A 24895-nucleotide genomic window follows, 5' to 3' on the forward strand; every position below is an offset into this window, starting at 1 on the left:
CCCACTAAAGCAACATTTTAAGGATTATGACATTAGACCATTTACTAGATAACATGAATAATGTACATTCTGATATCAAAAATCCAAATTTTACTAAGAACCCACAGGTAAGGATTTAGCCATTAGCTCTGGGACAAGAGAACTCACAGACACACCCTTATGCATTGTCCTAAGCACAGAAGTAACTTGTTCCACTTGATCCTCACTACAACAAGCCGAAAGAAGAACCTTAGCTGTTCCTCCATCTGGTGCACACCCCGAATCAATCATCTCCTCAAAAATCTCCAGACATTTCACATACAGTTTCTTCCTCGAGTAAGCACCGATCCTCGAAGTCCATGTCACAACGTCAGGTCTGAAATTCCTCTCCTTGAGCTCACCAAAAAGCTCTTCAACTCTATCCAAGAACCCGGCTTTACCATAGACATTGATCAAGATGTTGTAGGTGCTTATATCCGCGTTGCAAGAACCGTTCTCCATCTCGGCCAGAATCTTTTCCATCTTAGTGAATTGTCCTAACCGGCCGTACAAGTTGAGCATGCTGTTTATGACAAATGTGTCTGGTTCTACTCCGTTTTCGCTCATCTCTTTCACAATGGCTTCGCATTTTGTTACGTCTCTTGCTCTGGAGTAAGCCGATAGAAGCAGCATGTGGGATTTCATCGTCGGTATTATGCCAAGCTTCTTCATTTGTTCAAACACAGCTTCTGCATCTGTTTCACCCACATATATAAAAAGAGAGAATTTACGTAATGCTAAAGATAGTTTCTCTGTTTTACCTGAGTGAAGCCCTGCTCTACCATAAGCATCAACCATGATATTGTAGGATGCTCTGTCTGGTTCGATTCCCATATGTTGCATCAGAGAGAAAATCTCAGCAGCACCATAAGGATAACCTGCACGACTGTCTCAGGATTTTGAGAACGTTAAGTTTAAGCTTTTATGGTTTCTTGGAAGCAGTCTCTATAGGAGAGTAATATAGGTTTAGTAATCAATCACCTATACGCCTCCATGAGAGCGTTATAGACATATACATCAGGTTCAAGCCCATCTTCTTGAAGCTGCTCAAATATTTCCTCAGCTTTCTCGCAAAGACCTTCTCTAGCAAATGCATTCACGAGCGCAGTGTATGAGCAGATGTTGCGTTTACATTGGTGGCTTCCCATTTCACAAAACAGCTTCCAGGACATGTATGATTTACTTGCCTGCAAGAAAACCCTATGACATGAACATTCACTTTTCTCAAGACCTAAATTTGTGGAAACTACTATTGTATGTTCATATCAAACGACCTTTCCGTATAGATTTATCATCAAGTTGTATGTTTCAGTGGTTGGTTTGCATCTATCACGCTTCATCCTCTGGAAAACATCGATTGCTTCTTCGATGTTTCCTTTCCTCTTCATCAACCCCTCAATATATGCATTGTATACAGTAGCACCTATAAAAGCACAAGATTAGATCGAAAACTAGTAGAATTTCTTTATCTGGAGTCTCTCAAAACAAGAAAATTCTATAACAATGACTGCCAATGTTTGGAACCAATACGTATAAGAGCTTAGGAGATGCAGAGACATACTTGGAGTAACATGATGCTTTTGCATCTCGATTAAAACGGCTTCGGCTTTCTCTATGAGCCCGGCCAAACAGTAGGCCTTTATAAGAAGAGCGTACGTGTCTTCCGTAGGCACGCAGCGAGATTCAAGAAGTTGTACATAGAGTGATTCCGCCTCCTTGTACCGGAACTTCTGTCCATAAGCATCTATAAGCAAATTGAAGCAGATTACATCAGGCTGAAAAGAGCTCCTCCTTAAAATCCACTCACACACCTAAGACAAGATCGTAGCTTCAATGATCATGATGTCCAAAATTCTTTTCTCAAGGCAAGAATTGTAGGGTACAAGATCGAGTCAAAAACTGAAACAGAATTCCAAGAAAGCTAACCAGGATAATGAAATCCCATTTCTTGTTCAAACGAAGTTGCACAGCAACATTGATGAGATCATCCCATGAAGCATGCGTAGAAGGAAGAGTCCCGAGGACATCTGCTACTTTTTCAGGATCAGTTTCTTTCTGAATAAAGCTCAGAATCTTCTGAGCAATGGGACTCAGAACAGGGAAAATCCCATCGACAAACCCGGATCCATATTTCCACCCTCTCCCCCTCAAAGATCCACCTTTACATATGAAAAACCAAAAACCAAATATTAATCGCAATTCAAAACATAGACTTACAAGCTTAAAATCTCACAGAAGTTCAAAAGAAACTGATCCTGAAATGAGTCTTACATCGTCTCCTCGAGAGTTTCTTCCTGTTAAATCTTTTTAATTTCCCTCGTTCATCTATGAAAAACCCTTCCTTTTTACAGCATTTTACAGTCCCGCTAGTGAAATGTGTCACTCTAAAACCCAAATATCTGTGGAAGCCACTGGGATCTATGAATAAGCAATTCAAAGCGTTTCCAGCAACCAACCTGTCAATCAAAACCCAAGTTCATGGAAAAGTTGAGAACTTTCATTTAGTTTAAAACCCCAATTCTCAAACTTTGTTTCACCAAAAACCATAACAACAACCAGCAGAAAAATGAACTAAATTGACACAGATAATCCATTAGAGAGAAGAAGGCAACGTTTAAAGCCGATTCACAAAAGCACTAGTTAATGTACAAAAAATCACTTTTGACTCGTTTTTGTAAAAAGAAAAAGCGGGAAACATGAAGGATGGAGACGGAGCTATCAGAAGAAATCCGAAGAAGAAGAGATAAAAGGGTAACATCAAGTGGCACAAACAAACTGAGAAAGCAGAGTGAGAGAGTGGATTCTTCTTACATGACCAGAGAGATGGAATGGAGAGATATGTATATTATTATCTGCAATTTTCCAACTCTTCTCCGTCTTCTTCAACGGTGTAAAGATGTAAAAGGAGGAGGATAACGAGTCGAAAGGAGAGTATCCGTTAACTAGAGGCTGAGGCCTCTAAAAGGTCTGCAAGCTTCATTTGTCTCCTTGCTTCTTTTTTTTTTCTTTCTTTCTATAATTTGAAAAACAATCAAATAAAGGGAAATTTTTGGTTTGGAAAACTTGTGTTATTCAATTTATTTATAAAGAAAAACCCAAAACGACATGAAGATCTTATTTGGGCCAAAAAGTAGGAGGATGATATTTTGTTTGCTATTTCCCGGAATATTTATTATATATAGCCGAAAGATATGGAAACGGGAAAAATCCCACTCGCTCTTGAATTTTGCCAAAATATCAGGTTTGCTTCGATCTCCGCACCCTCGCCGTTTCCTTTTCTTTTCTTCCGATATTACTGAAAAAACCCTAATCGCGAAATCTCACTATAATTCCTAATCTTCTTCTCTGTTCATGCGGTTTTGATTTCAATCGATATTTTCGAGCTCGTTTATTGGTTTTGCATGTTTTTTTTTTTTCTGTTTTTTGGTAGACGTCGATTTTAAACCAGGAACTCGAAGCCGTGATCTCCTCCAGGTCTTAATCTTTACCATCATTGGTAATTTGGTAACATTGTCTTTCTGCATTGCTTTTCTGAAATCTTCCTTTAGCTTTCATTGAGTTATCGTTCTCAATGCCTGATTGTTTGATTATCCGTAATCGTAAATATGCTTGAGAGAGACAGAGTTATGTCAGCTTTCATTTATGTGTGAATATTCAATTGCGTCAGTAAGTAGTGCTATTTATTTTAGAATTACATTAGATTGTCAAGTTGCTTGTGATCTTTGGCCATGAATTTTCAGACGGATTTATCCACATTTTTTCTTTTCGAGAAGTGATTTTGCTATATGTTAATCATGTGTTTTAACTATACTAGTTGAAATTCGTAGATCAACACAAGTTTTCTTAGCTTTTAATGATTATCTTGTGGAAAAAGTTTTTTTTTTCTGCTCATCTATCTTGCTGTATTGGCTTCACAAGTCTCCTGATTTCTAGTACCTTCTCTATTCGGTAAATGGAGGAAAATTAGTTGTGTTGTTATTTTAGTTTTCTGAGACAGCATGCCAAAATATCGGAGGATGATGGAATCCAATGGTGCTTCTGCTTCTGCTTCTGGACAAGAGCCAGAGTATGGTGCGATTTTCATGTCCAATAGCTCAACAAGAAAGGAGTGCCTCAAGCGAGGCCTTTTCGGTTTGCCAATTGCGCTAGGCGGATTTGTAAAACAGGTCAAAGCTGGAATGCTATTGTTTTTGTTTGAATTCGAGAGTAGGGAGCTACATGGTGTGTTTCAGGCATGCTCTGATGGTGCAATAAACATTGAGCCCAATGCATTCTGCTCTTCTGGGAAACAGTTTCCTGCTCAGGTTCCTTGGATGCTCTATTTTTTTTTAACTCCTCGAGTTTTTGCTTTTACCAAGTTTTGTGGCCAACATTGTTTTTGTCTTGATCCCATTTTCTTAGGTCAAGTTTACTGAGAAGTGGCATTGTAGGCCACTTTGTGAAAGGGAGTTTCGTCATGCTATTAGTGATAATTACTTTACGCCAACAAAGTTCAATTTTGGGCTCTCAAAGGCACAGGTGTGTGGTTAGTTTTCTCCTGTAAAATCTAAACACTGGTGAATTATTATGGTTATTTCCTCCACTTTTCCTTGTTTAGCCTATGTTATGCGTATTGCTTTACTTTCCTATGTAGTCTGATACACTATGTTTGACAATGTTAATTATAGGTCCAAAGGCTATTGAAGTTGTTTAGCTCTAAGAAGGTAGAGAGACCACGACCGAGGAAAACTGCGGTTACAAAGTCCACAAAAAATTCTGAAAGTAGCTTGAGAAATACAGCTGGTGATCGCGGCCTTAGGAATCGTTGTCCAGAAGAAACTGATAAAGATGCTGTTCGTGAGTTTCCCCTCCGAGGTACATCTGCAAGAGATCGTCTTGGTCGTAGGTTAACTGAAAATTATGGTTTGGCGGATGAAGCTGATATTGGCGTAGAAATTAAAGAGAATGAGTACTCTGGAGACGCATCTGAGGTTTGCAGGAGACTCGTTGATCCCAAAATGCATGTGTCAAAGGATAGAGTGGGATATGACTTGAGCATGAATAATAGCTCTAGGACAGATGCTTTGACTTACTCTGACTATATTCTAGTTAATGATCCAAGAGTCCCGAAGAACTTAAGACACACCGCAAGTGGCTGGTTAGGAAATGAGTACCATGGAAAAGCTAGTATCACACAGGCAAGTTCGTGGTCTAATCACGAGGAACGCCTTAATATTGAGGCAGATCCAGTGGTTCCTGCTCAAAGCTCAGTACCTCCAGAATCACTATATGGAACAAACACTGGATGCTATGACCCTTGTGAGCCGGGGATCATGGGATATGCAACTATGGAAAGCTCTAGGCATGATCATGGTGCACCAAATGTTGATTCAATGGGCTCAGCTTCTTTTATACCCAAGTCAAATCGTGTTATGAGAGAAGAAATTACACCTGTTGGTGGTTATGTCAGTGACACCTTGCCCTCTGAGACATTTCAACCATTTCCTGATGAGCATAATGATACAAACATGAACAAGACTAGTAGTCTGGGCTTGGATTACTATATTCCAATGCCTATTGAACATCCTGAATACCAAACTAACTCTGGCATTAATGGAGTTGCTTGTTCTGAATCTGAATCTAGATATGGTCATCTGCGTCATTCTCAGTTTCCTGCTTTCTTAACCTCTGCAGAAGCCACTGAGAGCATGCGGAACTCTGAGAGGCTGTCTTACTCCAGCCGCAGCATCTTCCCTTCCTTTGCTAATCCTTTATCATCAGGGGATTTGTCTCCTAAGTACGGAGTTAACAATGAAATTTCAGCATATCAACACCAGGAAGGATTTGAAGGTCATGCTTCTTATTCAAATGATATGGTGGTTCATGACTCCAGAATTTACCCTTCTTTTTCATATCCTTCAAGGTCAGGGGATGGAGTTGACTTGTATCCAGAGAACAGAACTCAGGACATAGTGATTCGAAAGGAGGAACTTGTTAATCCTGCTGAATTTGAGAGAAAGAGAACCAGAAAGAGCGTCTTCAGTAGGCTTGCTATGCCTTCAAAAGAGAACCAGAAAGAGGATACTTCTTCGGACACTGAATCAGTCGATGAGGTCATGGCCTTTCTAAAAGACTGTCACAAACATTGGATGGAGCAAAAAAGACCAAAGATGAGTAACCATGAGGTTCTTAGAAAACCGAAGAAGAAAAACAAAAAGATTCATACACCAGAGGTACTTGACACTGATTTGATTCTTCCTTTTAGTGAGACCACCCCAGATGACCTGTTGGATTGTGAAGAAAGTATGGAACATAGTGCTCAAAAACGACCGTTCATTGATTTTAGGCGGCGTAGCAAAAAGAGCCGTGAAAATCCAACACAAGGGTGTAAAGAGAGCCCTGAACATTCAGCTCCTCAAAACAAGAAAAGGAAGCTGCTGAGGCCGAAACTCATTGAAGATGACTCGGAAAAGGATAGAGGAAACAACGGTAATCCTATTGAAAATGTCTTGGCCTCACAGTCAGCTAAGGAAGTCCCCTTCCATGACCTCCATGGACGTAGTGATCAGTAACCACTCAATGGAGTTGGAAACACTAGAGGACAGAGCAGGGCCTCTTCAAGTATATGTTTTTACAGTTGAAGTTGCGGGTCGTTCCCTGGCTTTTGTGTCTTTTAGTTTCCTCCTAATACGAAGGCGGTAATTTTGGTGGTGTAAGTGTATCTGTCTTCTTAATCATTTTTTGGTAGAAGCACAGTTTGAGGTAGTTGGGGAGTTTAATGCTGATGTCAAAAGCATGAGTTTGGTTCACAAACTTTGTTAAAGTGAAACTAGACAGCTAAATTCCTTGTACAGTTTTAAACTGACGAATGCAAAGTTTCGAGTTCTTAAGGCAAAAGATAAAAACCATATACAGGTTTCCTTAAGCTTTCAAGTTCAAGGCTTTTTGTGAAGAATGGTAAACAAACATACATTATCGTCTCTAATTCATAGCGTTAGGTCCAAAACATCTGTTCCTAGTGAGATCCCAAACCCATTGAATCAGATACTTTCTTCCTTTAACCCCATTCACATTATACACATTCCTCCACCTATCCTTATACACACTCCCCATGTACCCTCCTCCTCCTCCTGACCCATACACTCCTAAACACAAATCCGCAATCTCAGTCGGTGCCATCGCATCCTCTCCTCCATACCATCCGTTCAACATTGGGTTACTCGACACTTCCGCTAGCTCATGAGCTATCACACTGATCATCCCATCGATCGCTGCCTCTCCGTTTGGCGGTTTCATTTTCTCTCTGGTCACAAACCCGCTCCCTGGAAACGGCTTAGGCTGCGCAAACGGGTAAGCACACATCTCTGGACACTGTTTCTTACTGTTCCCAACCCAAACGTACGGTACTGTTGCACCAACTATGCTTGGGAAAGTGAAGTAATGAAAGCCGCAAATCGCTCTGCAGAACTCTTGCATCTCTACATCATCTGAGGTTAAGACCAAGTACAAGCCGTTGAGTCCGTTTAGTGGTAGCTTGGAGGTCACGGCAGTTTTGATGATAGACTGAACAGAGAAGCGAGTAAGGTGAGATCCATGGGAATAGGTTGAGTCGTGGAACTCTCCGGACAAGACAAGAGTTTCTGTGATGTTGGAACCTGTCTGGTCTCTGTATAGCCTCACTGTCTTCCACCAGTCGGACACTGACGGGTACTGAATCGGTGTTGGTGAAGAGACGGAGTAGAGGAAGTCTCGGATTGTAGATTGGTGTGTTGGGTTCCATCGACCGTACCATATGATGTAGAGACTTGTAGCCGGCGAGGATATGACCGGACCCATGTGGTATTGAAGGTTGACGAGATCGGAGGAGCCTTCGTAGTTCTTGCTCTCGTCGAAGAATTGTCCATTGGATGTGAGAGAGAGTGAGAGGAAGAAGAAGAAATAAATGAGAGAGATCATCTCGTTGGTTTTTTGCTTTCTATGATTTGGTAAGTAGAAACTAGAAACGTTGGAAGGTCGTTTTATAGGGAGTGGTGTTATAAAATTTTGTGAAACTTCTTTGTAAAGTAATTTCTCAATTGGTAATTTAAGTTTTAGTCAACTGAAAATTGTGAAGGTAAAAGGATCCACAAACCTTATAATTTGCATCTGAATAAATAGAAATGACATAAAGAAGTGTATATGATTTTACAAGGCCATGTATATCAAAATTACCTTATAAATAAAAACATGTAAATCAAAGAGGCTGTCGGTTAAGTACAACTTTTGAGCTTGATTGGTGGCACTGTTAGAGTTAGACTGGAGAGCCCACTTCACCAAAAGCATGTTTTATCCCTAATGATTTCTTGTCAAAACTTATTCGTAAAAGCTAATGAAAAGTTGTAAAACCATTATTGCATAAATTATTATGAAACCCGATTTCAAAAAGTGAAATGCTCTCTCTGATGCACAGAACTAAGAAATTTCAAAATTATCTCTTAAAAAGAAAGTGAAATGTTTCGAATGTAACCTAGAAAACAGAGTAAAGCATTAACATAAATATATGATTAAATAAAATTTTAATACAGTTGGGAAAGAGAAACCCATCTGATAAGTTACTAAATCAATAAAATATTTAAAATATTTACAAAATCTGATATCCCTATGACTGACTTTTAAACTATGCTATATTGCTATGCACAAGTTTTAGTAATTTTTCTTTTTGATATGATCAAAAGAATCGAGGTTTAGCATCTACTATTTCCATAAATTATCGTCGGTAGCCAAGTCACTTTCGTCACCACCCTTTAGCTGTTTCCCCTTCTATTTATGGTCCGGTTCAAGTAAAAATAGGTAGAAAACAATCTATTATATAAAGACTCAATTGAGTCTCACAAGTTTGACACATCAGTATTTATTTTTTTAATACATCAAATTAAAAAACAATTATAAGAGAATTAAATAATTAAATTATATTAATTTATTTTTTAATTGAACACAGAAACCAAAAAATAAGTGCATATTAATTTATGATTCATAGTGAATTGCAAATTAATTTTCATTTTGTAAGTTGGAAAGATGAAATTTCAAACAATCTTCAATGCTTTCTAATATCGACTCAAAATTCCACAAGTCAATAGGTTAGATTTTTTATTCTACGTCTCCTCTTTGATTTATGGGTTTTTGAGAGCTGCATTATATCTCTTGTATTGAATTCATTCTGGTTTTGTTTACGTAGACATTGATCCATTTTCTTTATATAAAGACATACCCACCGATGACAACACTACCACCAGGACAAAGGGTTGAGATTTGAAGTCTCAGACAGAAATCAACAAAAACAAAGAAGAACACAACACTGTTTGAGCACAAAGAAGAAGTACGACAACATGGAGAAGACACTTGGTGAGACGAGACAGAAAGTAGAGGATAAGATGGTTTTGAAGGGAGGATTCGAAGTAGAGAGTAAGCTCTTATAACTGTTCCCGTTGGGAATTTGCCACTGATTGTTAAGAAAAAGCTCATCTCAAAAAAATTAAACTAATCTCAAACGATTAGGTTCAAGTTATGTTCATTGTTTTTTTTTTTTTTTAATTTTGATTGATTAGTCAAAGAAGACAAGAAAATGAGCTGTATTGTTTAAGCAAATCAATGACAAAACTTCAAGGTCAGCTCTTGAAATTCTAAATTCTAATGAAATTTATTTTGAATTTTGGTTGAAAGTCGCTTTCTTTATTATTCAATGTATGATTTGAAGTTTCAGTTATAATATTAAATATGAGATGGTAGCTATAAGTTTTCGTCAAGAAGGGAAGTTTGAGGGTGGAGTTTGAGACAAAAGTGTCATAGATATGGGCAAAAAGTTGATGTCATTATCCTTTGGTTGCCTGATTGGCTTGTGTCTCATCTATTTTAGTAGGCTTCTGATATTCATCTATGATATCCAAGACATGTTTGCAATGGAAGGAATGCGGAATTTTTTTTAAAGGACTTAATTCTTCAAATAAACCTGTAATATAGACTGTGAACAGGACGAATTTGTAGGGTTTAATTTCATTTAATTTCAATACTTGCTCTTTACTTCTAAGCCACCAAGTCTCTCGACAATGACCATCTTCCTAAAGCTCTTCCTATTTGTAGTGATTAGACATAAGCTGAAAAACCATTAATAAGGTCAGTTTGGGATATAGCATATCAGGTTGCTTAACTACATATCGTATTTTTCCACTCTCACTCTCTCTGCTTTAATCTTTAACAAAAAATATATGCGGAAACATATCTCTGAATGATGAAAATACATTAAAAATATAATTTGGTGAAGATATTAAATTTGTCTTACAAAATACATATTTTTATCATTAAAAATTAACTAACAAACAAAAAAAATAGGTTGAGAGTAATAATGAAAAAAATTTTGGTTGGGTGCAAAAATAATAAGTATTACATCTACAAAAAATAATGACTACATTTTTACGAGTTCATATGATATTCAGATTACCAAATACAAAAAATTAGAATATATAAACTTATAGAAAAATATCTATTAATAAATTATATTAAAACAAAAATCACATTTAATGACTATATTTTTACAAATTTGGATAATATTTATATTATCAAAAATAAAAAATAGGTTAATTTTGTAGAAAAATGTAATTTCATAATATATATTAAAAAAACAAAACACCCACGTGTACACGTGAATATTCATCTAGTAATAAATAATATCTCATTTGCTTCTTTTTGAAAATTTTCGATTTTTTTTCCTCTTTCCAACTTGGTGTTTTGTAGGCTTAATTAATATAAATATATACAAATTTTTAATTATAGTTGGATCGTAAATTAATTAAAATTGAGATGGACCCTTTGTCTTTAGCATCTCTTCCCATCTCCCTTATGAAAAAGACAAACCTTTCCTTCCTACGGAAAATTGATTCACTCCTTTTGGCTTTTAACCAACACTCTTTCTCCAGAATCGCGAATTGTTTTCCATTTGGCCAAACCGGAAATCAAAACTCATAAATTCCCGGTTTAGTGTCCCATTTGGGTAATATTGTAATATAATTACCTTTAATTTGTATAAAACTTAAGCTTATGCACTTTTGCTAGCCGTCTTCGAATTTTAATTTCGTCCGGAAAGAATAATAATAATTCTATGCACAATAACGACATAATATTTGTGGGGTTTGATCAAATCGCCATCAAACCAAACTTAACCGGGAACTAATAAATAGGATCAATTCCCGTTTTACTCCTCCAGTAATATTCCCTGTTGGTCCTTACACCTGAGGCTCGGCTTCAGCTAAAAACACTTTGGTTTCTTTAGTTTGGGCTCACCTAGATGCAAAGATACGTTAACCTCTTCTTCTTCGGAACTGTTCTTCAAAGCGACAAGATCATCAACTTTCGGTTTCTCTTGCCCTTTACTAGCAGAAGAAGTAGACTCGTTCACTGATAAAGGAGCAATGAACAAATGTTCCTCTACTTCAGGTGTTGGTTTAATAACTTCTTCTATGCGAAACTCAGGTGGAATAAATGGCTCGAGGCTCTCATCTTGTCTGTCTCCTGAGGGAACCGGATCAGGCGGGGATGACTGGCTAACGGTTGAATCAAGGCCTGTAACCGAAGTGTTTCCCTGTTCTCTGGCAGCTGCTGCAATTATACAAAACCAAAAGAATTTTAGGCATAACAAATATAGAAACGACTCTAGTGAAACTCAAGGAAGAGATAGGAAAAGAGTACTAAACCTTCAAGCTCATGGTTAGATGTGATGAGATCGAGCTCCAAGAGATCTAAAAGCCGACCAAGATCGACTCCGCTTGTCCAGTTCTCGGGTTCTTGACCGGCTATTAGTTTCAGTCTTCCTCGGTTGGCTGTTCCGCCCCAAATGATCCCAACTGGTCGTGGCTTCTGACCATTAGGACTTGTTAAGAGTATAAGGCTTCCACTGTCACCTTCAAGGTCAAAAGTTTGCTGGTTTTCACCAATGACCAGAAAATCCGTGAGGAAACAGATCCCTTTCTCGTCGTTGTATTCCAAAGCGTAAGCCATTATGGTTCCGGTGGTATATCCAGAGCTTCTTCCAACTTTAACAACTTGTTTCCCAATTAGGCTATCAATCGGGGATTGCAAGTCTATAACGTGAACATTGCCTATCTCACCTATGCCCTTTATCACTGTGGTTACATTGCTCGTGTTGAAATCTTCTGCAAAAGGAATAAAGGCACCGTCTGCTCTCACAAATGTTTCTGCATTGGGATAAATATGAAAGATCACATGTACAGTCAGTATGAAACAAGAGTTTCCAGATATGCCGGTTCCTGAACAGAACGATGCAGAGATTTTCAATAAAACTGTAACTGGAATACCTGGATTTGTGCCAGCAAATATGCCGTACCACTGGTCATCTGTGATAAACGATGTTGCTCTCTCAACAGCACCGAGGTAGACACCCGGTCCAAGGCTTGGAGGTAAAGGATGAAACATTTTCTGACTTGGATAATCCAAATCAACTGCGACATGCCGATTAGTAAGGAAACCAACCTGATGGTTGCCTGTTCTGCTTTTCACAATAGCTCCTAAAGTTCCATACGTTTCTTGGCTAGCAACCTACGCAGACACGGATCAAAACTGAGACTTTACAGTCACGGTTTGCCGGAGGGAGAAGGAGAAAAAGAAAAGGATGTACCTGAGAACCAGAGCCAATGCAGGGATCACTTCCTCGCAAGCCATCTACAAGTTCATTATAAACCTGTTCTTTTGGCGTTGCAGCAGGAGCACCGTAATATTGGAATTCCACAACATCTACATCGCACCATACCCCTCCGGGACCCTATTATGAAACGAAAAACATCACTTATCATTTTGAAGATATGTTTCTGATAAAAATTCTGAAGGGCTGTGTGTGGAATGGAATGGAGTAATACAAGAAAACGAAACCTCGAGAGCGGAAGGAAGGCACTGCATTGGATTTAGCCATTGCCTATGGACTTTCCTAGCGACAAAGACAAGTATTGCTGGGATGTTCGTCAGTACACCACGGCTGATCCGGAAGCCAACCGCAGTACCAAGACTGAAACGGCGCAGGATTTTGCTATGAAAAGCTCTGATTGTCATGAGCTCAAGCAAGGTGGTGGCTTGTTGTCCTGATGGCAACCTCCCAACAATCTCTGGAAGAACCCCTTTCTGGAGGTTTCCAAAGTAGTTTGCTCGGTCCTCTACAGCATCGTTGAGCCGGCTGAGAGTAGGCCACGAGAAGTAAGGGGCATTGCTCTCTGCGTGCTGGATGTTGAGTGTGAATGGCTGAAGAGGAGATGGGCTTGAAGATGATGGAAGACTCACGTGATTGCAGTGATGGTTTCTCTCCAAATCTAAAGCAGAATCTTCGGATTCAGAAGACGCTGCTTGGATGAATCTGTGACCCCAACCACCCAAAGTCATAGCTTTTAGCAATTCTCCCTTGTATTGAAGAAAACACCCACTCGTATCCTTCTCAGCTCTGTCACAACGAAAAAAAGACTTCAATAATGTGGACACTTGTAGAAATAATATAAATCAAAATGCCATATTTATGCAGATTACAAGCGATCTCAAATGGTGAAACAGGCCAATAAAAATAAATAGAGAAAATCATCCAAAGGAATAAACCCAAATTGCGTTTCATAAACCCTAAATGTTGAGTAACCTGTAGAATTTGACCTTCAAATTTGAAAATCACAATCAAAATGAACATACACGCCCAAGGACCTAAAGGAAGAAGAAACCTTAACGAGCCCAGAATCTATATCATGCAAAAAAAAAAAACAGAAAAGGTCCGAATCATAGATAAAACTCGATCCAGCGAAGGCGCGAAACTCACCGACAGGACAATTCGTGGGAGTAGGCGCGAGAGCTTCATAGCAAAATGGGAGCTAAGAAGGAAATTACTCAAATTAGCAGGAAATGAAAAAGAGTAAGCTGCATTTAGTCGTGAGAGGGAGAGGGGAAAAGTGAGGATTGCAGAGGAAAATGGAAGAAGACGATGGCAATTGCTGCATAATAATAATCTCTTTGTTACTGTTGATGGTGGTTGTGTATACAGTCCAGCGAGAATTATCTTTTTTTTTTTTTTTGTCGACGCATAAATAATTATCTAATTATATTGTGTACAGTGTACCAATAAAATCCTTTTTTTCTTTTTTTTTTCTTTTTGGTCAACACCACCATACAGGCTCTTTAAAATTGTGTTTTCTTCTAGCTTTATAAGCTTTTCTGCTCTTATTATCTCTTTTGAGTATTTTCTACAGTAAAAATTGAAACAATATTATTAAATTAATATTAATAATGAATTAGAGAATATTTAATACGAGTAAAACATGTCTAAATGACACTGAAGAGTAGCTCTTTCTCGTATATCGAATAATCAAAATAAATCCACGTAAAACCGAACCAAATGAACAAATATTACAATGTGATGCATCCATCATTTGTGCTTTTTTCTAGAAGATTTATAGTATTAGAATTAACCTACTAAATCTCTTATTGAGATTTTAAGAATATTTTTAAGGTTATTTTGTCAATAAAAATAATTCTCTAAAATCTCTGATTAAAAAAAAAAAAATCCTTTTAAAATTCTATATTGGTGGTATGTTCTGTAATCCGGTTTGACCTAGTATAAATCCAGATCGCCCAATTAAATCTGATTTATGACGGTTTATATCGGAGATGGATTCGACCTGATTATGCGGACTCAATTTCAGAAAAAGGCCCAACAAGCTAAGTCGGTGCGCGAGGAAGCTAAACCTAGGAGCTCCTCACTACATAACAGTATAAATAGATGAGATCCGCAAAAGGGAGCTCCAGAGACCTCCGGGGATGAACAGTAGCTAGCTCGTTTGACATGTATTGATTCCCGACTTGGGCACCTTTGTACTCATTCCTGAAGTTAATAAGATTACCGAATTGTCCCTTTTAATTTTAATTGATTATTCACGTTCAACACCCTAAAATATAGAATTAAAACAGCTTTTGTGACAATAAGCTTACAGTTCCCATAGCTGATAGCAGAATTCGAGTTGCAGAGACAATGTGGCCGGAGATGCTGTGGTAAGAATACAGAGTGATGTATAAAAAATTAATCTTTGACAAAAAAGATAATTAAAGTTGTTTTGTTCTGTTTCCAGCAAATGCCAAATTACCCAATTTGAGTTAGCGACTCAATTTCTCCCGCTCTTCCAAAGCTAATCGATTCATGATTTGTCCTGGTAAGATCTGTTTTTCTTCTTCTCCGAGACGCAAGATTGATACTTTCAATCGTCTCTTTTACAGCGTTTATCGAACAATGTAGTTATAATTTCGAGATTTGGGGATAAACATGCAATGCGGAGGATTTTCAATTCAATTCATCGCAACAATTTTGTTTAAATGGCGTTTATAAGCTATGCTTGTTACAACTACTTTAGACTGGTGTTTTGTAGTTTATATTCTTCTTCTTCTTCTTCTATCTTCTGTTACATGAGTAGGAATGGACACCAAGTCTTCATCAAAGTTTAGTTCTTTTTCTGAGAAGAAACTAGCAACAACAGAGTTGCGGAATGGTAGTTACACCGATCCTAGAGGGAGGCGCAAGTCCAAGCGGTTTAAGCTTGAAGCAGCAGTGAGTGAGTATACAACTGATTGTGGAACAAGTTCCTTGAGGCTCAGATCAAGAACAGTGCTAAAGAAAGTTCCAACTGAGAATTGCAAGAACATGAATCTTGCTGGCGACGACTGTGTTCCGTCTTCTGAAGCTAGGGTTGAGTTGATTCCTGGAGAAAACGTTGGAGAGCGACATCACTTGAAATCCGTTGATGAAAAGCCTGTGAGCAATTGCTTGCGGGATGAAGATGAAAAATTTGTTTTTGCATCAAAAGACGAGGTGGTAGGGTCTGTTTGCAGGCGAAGCATCGTTGGGACAAAGCAGCTTCGGGGAAGGAAGATTAGTATAGTAAGAGACATCCCTCCCAATACAGAGAGCAAGTTTTCAGAGAATGGAAAGACCATGAAGGATGCTGTATCGATGGAAGACAAAAACTTGGTTCTGGAGAAGAATGATTCTGGAGACCATTTGGGTCAATCTCTTGCTAAAAAGAGCATATCACCAGATATTTTTGAGCCATTGGAACTTGAGAAGTCAAAGGTTACAGTTTCAAAACCAAATGTGGATGCAAGCAGAAGAGTTTCTAGGAGCAGCGTTGTAAAGCCTTCACCCTTGAAGCTTTCCAAGAAGATGAATGGAGATTACGGTTGTGGGCTTCCTCCTTCTCGTCCTAGTGATACAAGCAGCGGTGATAGTGCTAGGCACAAAGTTAAGGAAACTCTACGTCTTTTTAATGGACTTTGTAGAAAGATTCTGCAGGAGGAAGAAGCAAGGCCTAGGGAAAGAAACGGTAGCAAGTTCAGAGTGGATTTCGAGGCTTCAAAGAAACTTAAGAGTGAAGGGAAATATTTTAACAATGGTACTCACATTATGGGACCTGTCCCTGGTGTTGAGGTTGGCGATGAATTTCAATACAGAATGGAGCTGAACATTCTTGGTATACATAGACCAACTCAAGGCGGTATCGATTTTATGAAAGACGACCACGAGGAACTAGTTGCCACGAGTATTGTAGCCTCTGGAGGTTATGATGACGAGCTTGATAAATCAGATGTCTTGATCTACACGGGTCAAGGTGGAAATGTGATTAAAAGGGGGAAGAAAAACAATCAACCCAAAGACCAACAGCTTGTAAAAGGAAACCTCGCATTGGCAAACAGTAAAGACAAAAAGAACCCTGTGCGGGTCGTAAGAGGCAACCAAAAGACAGCCTTAGAATCATCAGATGTTGCAAGAAACTATGTTTACGATGGGTTATATGTAGTGGAAGAGTTCTGGAAAGAAACCGGTTCTCATGGTAAGCTCATCTTCAAGTTCAAACTGCGACGTATTCCTGGACAACCAGAGCTATCCTGGAGAGTGCTGAAGAAGACAAAGACATCTAGAGTCCGGGACGGTCTTTGCTGTGATGATATCTCAAAAGGTAAAGAGAGATTACCCATTTGCGCTGTGAACGATGTAGATGACGAGAAACCACCTCCGTTTATCTACACGGTGAAAATGATATATCCGGATTGGTGCCGGCCAATTCCTCCAAAGGGTTGCGGTTGCCAAAAACGCTGCACCGAGTCAAGAAAATGTGCATGCGTTTCAAGAAACGGGGGAGAGTTACCGTACAATTACGATGGAGGCATTGTTAATGCAAAGCCACTGGTCTATGAGTGTGGCCCACTCTGCAAATGCCCTCCTGATTGCTACCTCCGAGTCACACAAAGCGGGATCAGATTCCAGCTTGAGATCTTCAAAACCGAGTCAAGAGGCTGGGGAGTGAGATCTTTAGACTCGATTCCTATCGGAAGCTTCATCTGTGAGTATGCAGGAGAGCTTCTACAGGAAAAAGAAGCTGAAAGACTTTCAGGGAAAGACGAGTATCTCTTTGACATCGGCAAGGACCATGAGATGACCGGGTTCACCATAGACGCTGCACGGAAAGGGAACATAGGGAGGTTTATAAACCATAGCTGCTCGCCGAATCTGTACGCACAGGACGTGTTGTACGACCATGAGGATACGAGAATCCCTCACGTGATGTTATTTGCAATGGACAATATACCTCCACTTGAAGAACTCTCGTACCATTACAACTATAAGCTCGATCAGGTACGGGATCTTAATGGTAATATCAGGAAGAAAAATTGCTATTGTGGCTCCTCCGAGTGCACTGGTAGGCTCTACTGATAAGCTGATGTTGCCTGTTGTATTCTTCTTCTTCTTCTTTCATTCGATTTTCAGTGAATTAGTAATAGCCAGCACAAGAAGACAGTACAAAGTGTGACACTAGGTGTTAGTCTTTCTCCTATGGTCAGTTGGTGCGGTGTAGTTTAGCTGCATTGTTCAACTCTTGTTGTAATTTTCCCTGAAACTCACCATGCGCCAAGTCTTTCATAGTTATTTTTTACATAAACCGGATTTCTTTGTATTGCAACTATTGTGTGTGTTTGTGTGTTCCGTCATCTAGAACAAAACATTCCCAAAAGTATTACTTATGACATATGTGCACCTGAAACTACAGAAACCTAGGGAATGCTTTGTCTGAACCAAATCCATGATCTCAATCTATCTTCATCCACTTATTCATTGATGATGTGGAGGATACAAAAAAAAAATATGAATGCTGATGTATCTTGGTGATCGCTAAGAGCAGAAAATTAGCTTAGCTCTCGTGTTTGTTGTTTGTTTGTCCAAAACTCATCTCAGGCTTGGTTTGATTTGAAATGTATTATTGTTACCATTCCAAGATTGGCTGAAATGCGCAGCTGCTTGATTTTAGTTGTGGGATCCACTATTTGTTACTTATCACACTTTACTGCTGATTCCAAAATCATTCCACATTGTTCTTTAGCTTTTTACATATAATAATGGTTTTTTTTTTGAGGATCCATAAGATTACTCTTTGAGTTAGGATATACATATAGAAATAGGATAGAGATAACAATTGTGTACATAGGAACACGATGTGTGTCGTATGGCTGACCATGAAAACTTTGGATAATAATAAATGAAGTGAAAAGCCTTTTAACACTTATCCGTTCATTGAGATTTTTAGGGATTGGCTGGCCTGGCCTTGTGGTAGTCTCTAATTTTCCATGACCGCACTTATATCATTCTTATCAGAGCCACATCTCAAGATTTTGAGCTGTTAGTTATTGTGTCATCATACTCGACCATTGCATGTTTATTGATAACAAAACATACGAAAAAAGCCAAGAAATTTAAACTACATGTTTCATTTCTGTTCGATCACGGTTTAAATAACAAATGGTGTATGAGTTTGAATTCCTTTATATAATCATCTAGTGTTGGCTCTATACTAAATCATTAAAAGACTCTTTAACAACAACAAAAATATGTAAATCATTAAAAGATTTCGAAATTGGTAGTTCAATCTAGGGGTTCTTGTGTATTGAATTATTGATTAATAAAGAGAAATTTCCAATAAAAAAATGAATGTTGCTTTAAAGAACCTTCTTAAACTTGTCTTTTATTTTATGTATATTTCTTATTTGTTAAACGTGTCTTTCATCTCAGACAACTTTTTTTTCTTTATCAATCTCAAACAACTCCTTAAAAGAGTAGATTTGTGTTTGATTTGATTATCTGTTTTACAAATTTTCAAGGGGATTCACTGAATTTTAATTTTTGGAAGTAATCTCACAATTATAATAACAACTCGCTAAACTTTTCATACAATTATTGGTTGTTACTTAACCAAACGACCAAATAAATTAAATTCAGAAAAAAATAATCCATTTAATAAAACTCCACTAATTTGAAATCGCCTGAAAATTTTGCAATTAGTTTGTATGTGATTGGATCTAAGAGAATAAATTACATACTATTAATAACTAGAGAAATTTTTTAATGATAAAGAAAAATTGTCATTTACAAACAAAAGAAAAACTAATAATTAAATTGTCAGACCAGCTCCATCAGAGTTTCGTACCCACTTTTCAGTCCAGTTTCCTAGGCAAAATCAATTAAATTTAAATGGAAAATCCAAAAATTTTGACGGATCAATCCTTAGCCAAGAGGTGCAAGAGACAGTCTCTTTGGCGACGTGGAGGAAGGTGATTGGTCTTTCAATTTTAATTTTGTCAAAATCCCCCAATTTACGCTTCTGCCATCATCTTGCTCACGGTTGTCTTCGTCGTTCTCTATCTCCTGCACCATCTCAAAGGACCCAGCTGTTCGCATAGAGGAGGCGGAGAAGACAAAGGCCGCTTGATCTGATTCGACCATGTGGCAACGACTCGATTCGTTCGGTCGGTTCGGAAAGTTTCACGGGAAGTACGTTCTTGAGACCCTTATGCATGCCCTCTCCGAACTCGAAACGGCTTTCTATTCGCTCGCCACCGACGAAGATTTTCAGGCAAGTCGACTTATTTTGTTTTAATCTTATATGTATTTATTAAAAGTAGGTTTTTTTGCTTTGTGGTTTTCTGATTCAAGCATTGTCAATTTGTCATTAACATTAGTCGGAACATGTTTAAAACGGATTTGTTTCTTTCTAATGCTTAATGAAATTATGCAAACCAGCGTAAGGGCATCTGATTCATATTTTCTTTCAGCAATAGTTGCATCTGTGTGATGTAATCTGGTAATGCAAAATGGAAAGGGTTCACTAATGGAGAACAAAATAACATAAATCTCTTAACCCAAATCAACTTCTCAAAAAAATTAATAAAGAATTCCTAAGAGACCTATATTGAGTTACACTGATGGAGCTGCTCTCAAGGCGGTCAACAAGTGGCAATGGATGGTATATTAGTAAATAATTAGAAATCAGAGGTTTATTCTGTTCTCTTAGGGGTGTCTACCTCTTAGTTTTCAAAAGTTCAAAATTGAGCTCTTCTTCTTCTTCTTTGTGAAAACTCGAAGCAGTTAGAGGAACAAAAACCAGAGGCTTTGATTTGAGAGAACCCTAATTTTCAAGAAACCTAAATTACCCGAGCATTTCCTCTCAATATTTTCCTTCTTCCTCTTCCAAGTTCCATAATCTTTATGTAAATGCATCTGAAGAAATCATCTGTAACAGAACGACGATTAACCGGGAAAGAAGCCACCGGTTATTTCTCCTCCGATTCCGATCCGAACTCTATACCTAATCCGATTCACCATCATCATTTTCCTCTCCAACTTCAGAGCCCAGATAATCCCCAATGTCGAACCGCCATTGATGCAGGCGCTGGCTTCACTGTTTATAACCATCCGCATCGTCAGGATCATCTCACAGTTGATATCCCCGATTCGTCGTCTCAAATCCCAATCTCGACTCCGCACAAAAGGTCCGTGGTGAATCAACCGTCTCATACGTTTAATCGCGCCGCCGGCGTTGACCATTTCCGACGAGGAGGCGCCAGAGCACGTTTGGGCTCGATTCCTTCCTTTTTCCCGTGGAATCTTTTGTCTTTTCTTTCTTCGTATCGGCTTACGCTACCGTTCGTGACTGATCGGTTCGTGAGGAAGCTCCTCCGCCATATCCTTCGAGCCCGTTTGATTTGTTTCCATCTTCGTTTCTTGCTGCTTCTCGCCGTCCCTCCTTTATACATCTTCTTCCTTGTAATCAACTTTCGAATCTTTCTTCTTTCACTCTTCGCGATTATCGCTCTCTCCTTCATCCTCTCGCTCTCTCTCAGATTCGCTCTTCCTCACTTACCCTCAATCCGCCTGTTTCTCGCTCGCTTGCTGACCCTTATCCCTACCAGATCCTCTTCCTCTCAAGCAAGCTCAAAGCAAGTTGTTTGGTCCATCGGCTCGAAGCCAGTTGCGGAGAATAAGACCAGCTCAGGCTCTTGGGTTCAGAAGTTTGGCACCAGTGATGTGTATGAGGGAGAGTTTCATAGAGGGAAGTGTTCAGGCAGTGGAGTTTATTACTATTCCTTGAAAGGCAGATACGAAGGAGAGTGGATTGATGGGAAGTATGATGGTTATGGAGTAGAGACATGGGCTAAAGGAAGTAGGTACCGAGGTCAATACAGGCTAGGGCTAAGACATGGAATCGGAGTCTATAGGTTTTATACAGGAGATGAATATGCTGGTGAGTGGTCCAATGGGCAGTGCCATGGGTGTGGTGTATATACCTCTGAGGATGGAAGTAGATATGTTGGAGAGTTCAAACGGGGTGCCAAACATGGCCTTGGTCGTTATTATTTCAGGTGAAAGCATTAGTCTTTTCTACTTTATGCATACTTTCGTGCTCTTCTTCATTGGCTTTTACTCTGCACAGTCATTTGAGTTTCTGGAATATGGTTGTGCTTTGACCTGTGATGGTGTTTTATTCGCATGCTGTTGATTTGCAAGTTCGCGTTTCTGACAGAGAGTTAATTGTATTAGACCCTTGTATATATTGCTCATCTGAGTGAGTTCGAGCTTGAGCTCCATAGATTTTGAAGGGTCGTGAGGTTGCCTTCACCTTCTATTGTGGTCGTTCTTTACCTTTGGATCAATAGTGAATCTGGAGGACCTTTCAAAGGCTTCAATTTCTGTTTCTTACATTTGATGAGTAATTGGGTTCTGTTTCCTGCTTGTCATGGTTGTCCTCACCTTTCAAACAAATCTAGCGAACATCAAAGTTCAGACTTTTTTGTTGCTGCTATTAGCATCGATCTTAGGGAATTGCATAAAACGTTACTTGCTCAAGTGTGGTCTAGCGGTATCATGGCGTTTAAAACTATATTGACTTGGAGTTATGCCTCTGTTGCAGAAATGGTGATGCATATGGTGGGGAGTATTATGCAGACAAGATGCACGGTTTCGGAGTGTATCAATTTGAAAACGGGCATAAGTATGAAGGAGCTTGGCACGAGGGAAGAAGACAAGGGCTCGGTATGTACACTTTCAGGAATGGTGAGACACAGGCTGGTCACTGGGAAGACGGTGTTCTCAGTTGTGCTAGCGAGCAGACCATCCGTCCTGGATCATCTTTTACAATCAGCCATTCCAGAGTTATCGATGCTGTTGATGTAAGTAAACTAGTAGATTTTATCTTCAGTGCTGCAAACATCATATATACTTTGTGAAATCTGTGTTTACAGAATAAGATGACCAACTTGTTCTCTCTTTTGCATTGGTTCATCAGCAAGCAAGGAAAGCAGCAGAGAAAGCACGCGAAGTTGTGAAAGTGGAAGAGAGAATCAACAGAGTGGTGATGGCTGCAAACAGAGCTGCGAATGCCGCCAGAGTCGCAGCTGTGAAGGCTGTACAATCAAAAACAAACCTTTCACATGAGTAGTAGCGATCCTGGAAACAAATGTTAGGATCTCATAGGTCATCAAAAGATCTTTCTATCGATCGAGATGGTTAAGTCTTCCTCTCTTTTTTTCTATTAAGCTAGTTTTAAACTGTAGATATTAGTTCTTTTAGAGATAACAAAACAAAAGATATCTTTGTAAATCAACAAAACTGTTGGGTCTGCTTCATGAAATGAAACTGGCATTACACATAATCTTAGACATGTAGCCAAAATCCCAAACTTCATTAAGCAAGTAGAAATCTGGTCAATCATTTTTATAACAGAAGGTGGCAAAATCTTGAATCTGGTCTTGCAGTCTAGCTCTCGGTTTGCTCTTTAAGCCTCCTGATGGTACTCCTCACAGTCACAGCACTAGCCGTATTCATAGTGTAGGCACCTCCAGCCTTAACTTTACCACAGTCCTTACATCCTCAAATTCCAACAGCCTTCCTCTTAACAGCATACTGCATCAGGAAAAAAAGCATTTAGGAACAATGGTAAAAGAAAAAAACAAGAGCTTGCTTGGCTAATTATGGGATGTAAAGCTAAGATTATTGTATACCTTGCCACAAAACTCGCAGAAGTATTTGCTGTGCTGACTCACTTCCATCTTCTTGATTTGCTACCTAAGACTGGCACCATATCTGGTCCCTGTACATACACAAAAATGAACAGATTCAGAAACAAACCTACATAATGGTTCCAATCTATATAGGGATCGTATTCATCTAGAGTAGTTTAATAAGCATCATGAATCATAATGATTCACACGAAAAAACCATTATTTGCATCATAATATCGATTTTAGACTTGTGGGCACTCACCATATTTCCCGACAATGCCAGCCTTCTTCGTCCTCTTGGTCTGAAACCAGAAACAGAAGAGATAAATTTGTGCTCAGGAAATAATGCCGTCAAGACATTAAGAAGATTTTAGAGGAGACGAATGAATAAAAGGAGCCCGTTTTTTCTTTTCTTTTTCTTTGGGCTAAATGTCCCATAAGCTTATCCACTTTCCTTGATTACGTTTTCTATCAAACTAGGTGTTTAGTCCGCGACTTGCGCGGACCGAAAAGTTTCATTAAAACCTAAAATAAAATTTTATGTCATAAATCAAAAATAATTAGATCAAGAATTTGATATATACAAAATTAAAATAAAGCTAACCTATAAAAGTAATCATTGTCTAACATTAAAAACTTTAAAATCAATACTAATAAGTGTATGAAATCAATAAACACAAATTAAAATAAGATTAATATAAATTATTCATCTTTTTCTCTTTTTATCTTTTAATTTTTTTTTCTCTATCATTTTCTTCTTTCTTTCTTTTTTTCTTTTTTTGTTTTTTTTCTTCTTTATTTTCTATGTCTTTTTTTTTTTACTTTTTATTCTGCTGGTTTTTCTTTTTCACGTCTTCTTCTTCTCCACATCTTTTCCTTTTTCCTCTCATACATCTTTTGATTTTCTTATCTTCCAGGTTTTATTCCCTTTTTTCTTCTTCTTCAATGTTTTATTATTCTATTTCTTCTTCTTTTTTTCTTTTCCTTTTTCATTGTCATCGTCTTCTTCGTTATCACCGACTTACTATTCTTCTGGTATTTTCGGCTTTTACCTCATCTTCATATTCTTCTACTTTCTCCAATTCCTTATCTTTTAAGGTTTTCATCCAATTTTTTCTCTTTCCTATCTCTTCTTCTACTTTGTCTTCTAATTTATTTTTTTTCTCCTTCAACAGATTCTTATTCCTCTTCTTCCAATTATTTTTCCTCTCTCCAAATTCTTCATCATATTTTAAAGATCTTTGTCTTATCTGTCTTTTTACTCCTCTCATGGTTTATATTTTCTTTTTTTTTTAGTTTTTTCCTTATATTTTGAGTTCTTTTTTATCGTTATTTGTTTTCAAATTGTTCTTCTTTATTGTCTTCATTTTTTTTACTTCTTATTCATCTGATTTGTCTTTGTTTTTTCATCATATTTACCTTTTTCAACTTTGTCTTCTTCATCTTCTAGTTTTCTTCCATTTTATTATTTTTTCTTTCACTTCCTCTACTATCTACTGGTTTTCTTTTATGA

The 24895-nt window shown here is 38.3% G+C and overlaps 6 protein-coding genes and 1 pseudogene across 9 annotated transcripts; 3 read left to right on the forward strand and 4 right to left on the reverse strand.

Moving 5' to 3' along the window:
• Positions 1–22: 22 nt before the first annotated feature.
• On the reverse strand, positions 23–2939 carry LOC18027228 (pentatricopeptide repeat-containing protein At2g35130). The gene is made up of 8 exons (XM_024148063.1): positions 2830–2939; positions 2290–2474; positions 1945–2177; positions 1580–1829; positions 1293–1441; positions 1000–1205; positions 780–904; positions 23–713 (listed from the first exon to the last, which is right to left on the reverse strand). Coding segments are annotated over exons 1-8 (1770 nt in total). The 5' UTR covers positions 2832–2939; the 3' UTR covers positions 23–93.
• Positions 2940–3241: 302 nt separating this feature from the next.
• On the forward strand, positions 3242–6883 carry LOC18027229. 3 transcript variants are annotated; one of them, XM_024148223.1, is made up of 4 exons: positions 3242–3259; positions 4003–4322; positions 4420–4536; positions 4686–6883. In XM_024148223.1, the coding sequence occupies exons 2-4, from the start codon at positions 4017–4019 to the stop codon at positions 6567–6569; spliced, it is 2307 nt and encodes a 768-aa protein (XP_024003991.1). In that variant the 5' UTR covers positions 3242–3259; positions 4003–4016; the 3' UTR covers positions 6570–6883. The 3 variants fall into 3 exon arrangements, with proteins under 3 accessions (XP_024003991.1, XP_024003993.1, XP_024003992.1); XM_024148225.1 differs by having other exon boundaries at positions 3251–4322; positions 4686–6230; positions 6344–6427; XM_024148224.1 differs by having other exon boundaries at positions 3251–4322; positions 4420–4543.
• A 59-nt stretch (positions 6884–6942) lies between these two features.
• LOC18027230 (protein EXORDIUM-like 7) lies at positions 6943–7982 on the reverse strand. Its single transcript, XM_024148200.1, has one exon. It carries the CDS (start codon positions 7951–7953, stop codon positions 6979–6981), a length of 975 nt encoding a protein of 324 aa, XP_024003968.1. The 5' UTR covers positions 7954–7982; the 3' UTR covers positions 6943–6978.
• Positions 7983–11060: 3078 nt separating this feature from the next.
• Positions 11061–13966, reverse strand: LOC18027231. Of its 2 annotated transcripts, none has more exons than XM_006410610.2 (6): positions 13832–13966; positions 12913–13471; positions 12662–12805; positions 12342–12582; positions 11721–12221; positions 11061–11622 (listed from the first exon to the last, which is right to left on the reverse strand). In XM_006410610.2, exons 2-6 carry the CDS (start codon positions 13411–13413, stop codon positions 11276–11278), a joined length of 1734 nt encoding a protein of 577 aa, XP_006410673.1. In that variant the 5' UTR covers positions 13414–13471; positions 13832–13966; the 3' UTR covers positions 11061–11275. The 2 variants fall into 2 exon arrangements, with proteins under 2 accessions (XP_006410673.1, XP_006410674.1); XM_006410611.2 differs by having other exon boundaries at positions 11067–11625.
• Positions 13967–14840: 874 nt separating this feature from the next.
• Positions 14841–17989, forward strand: LOC18027232 (histone-lysine N-methyltransferase, H3 lysine-9 specific SUVH5). The gene is made up of 3 exons (XM_006410612.2): positions 14841–15057; positions 15135–15215; positions 15474–17989. The coding sequence occupies exons 2-3, from the start codon at positions 15203–15205 to the stop codon at positions 17765–17767; spliced, it is 2307 nt and encodes a 768-aa protein (XP_006410675.2). The 5' UTR covers positions 14841–15057; positions 15135–15202; the 3' UTR covers positions 17768–17989.
• Positions 17990–20542: 2553 nt separating this feature from the next.
• Positions 20543–23022, forward strand: LOC18027233. Its single transcript, XM_006410613.2, has 3 exons — positions 20543–21744; positions 22293–22551; positions 22668–23022. The coding sequence occupies exons 1-3, from the start codon at positions 20597–20599 to the stop codon at positions 22818–22820; spliced, it is 1560 nt and encodes a 519-aa protein (XP_006410676.2). The 5' UTR covers positions 20543–20596; the 3' UTR covers positions 22821–23022.
• A 90-nt stretch (positions 23023–23112) lies between these two features.
• On the reverse strand, positions 23113–24002 carry LOC18027234 (annotated as a pseudogene).
• Between the last annotated feature and the right edge of the window lie 893 nt (positions 24003–24895).

Source organism: Eutrema salsugineum, unplaced genomic scaffold (assembly GCF_000478725.1).
Source record: "Eutrema salsugineum unplaced genomic scaffold, Eutsalg1_0 scaffold_10, whole genome shotgun sequence".
NCBI classification, from domain to species: Eukaryota; Viridiplantae; Streptophyta; class Magnoliopsida; order Brassicales; family Brassicaceae; genus Eutrema; species Eutrema salsugineum.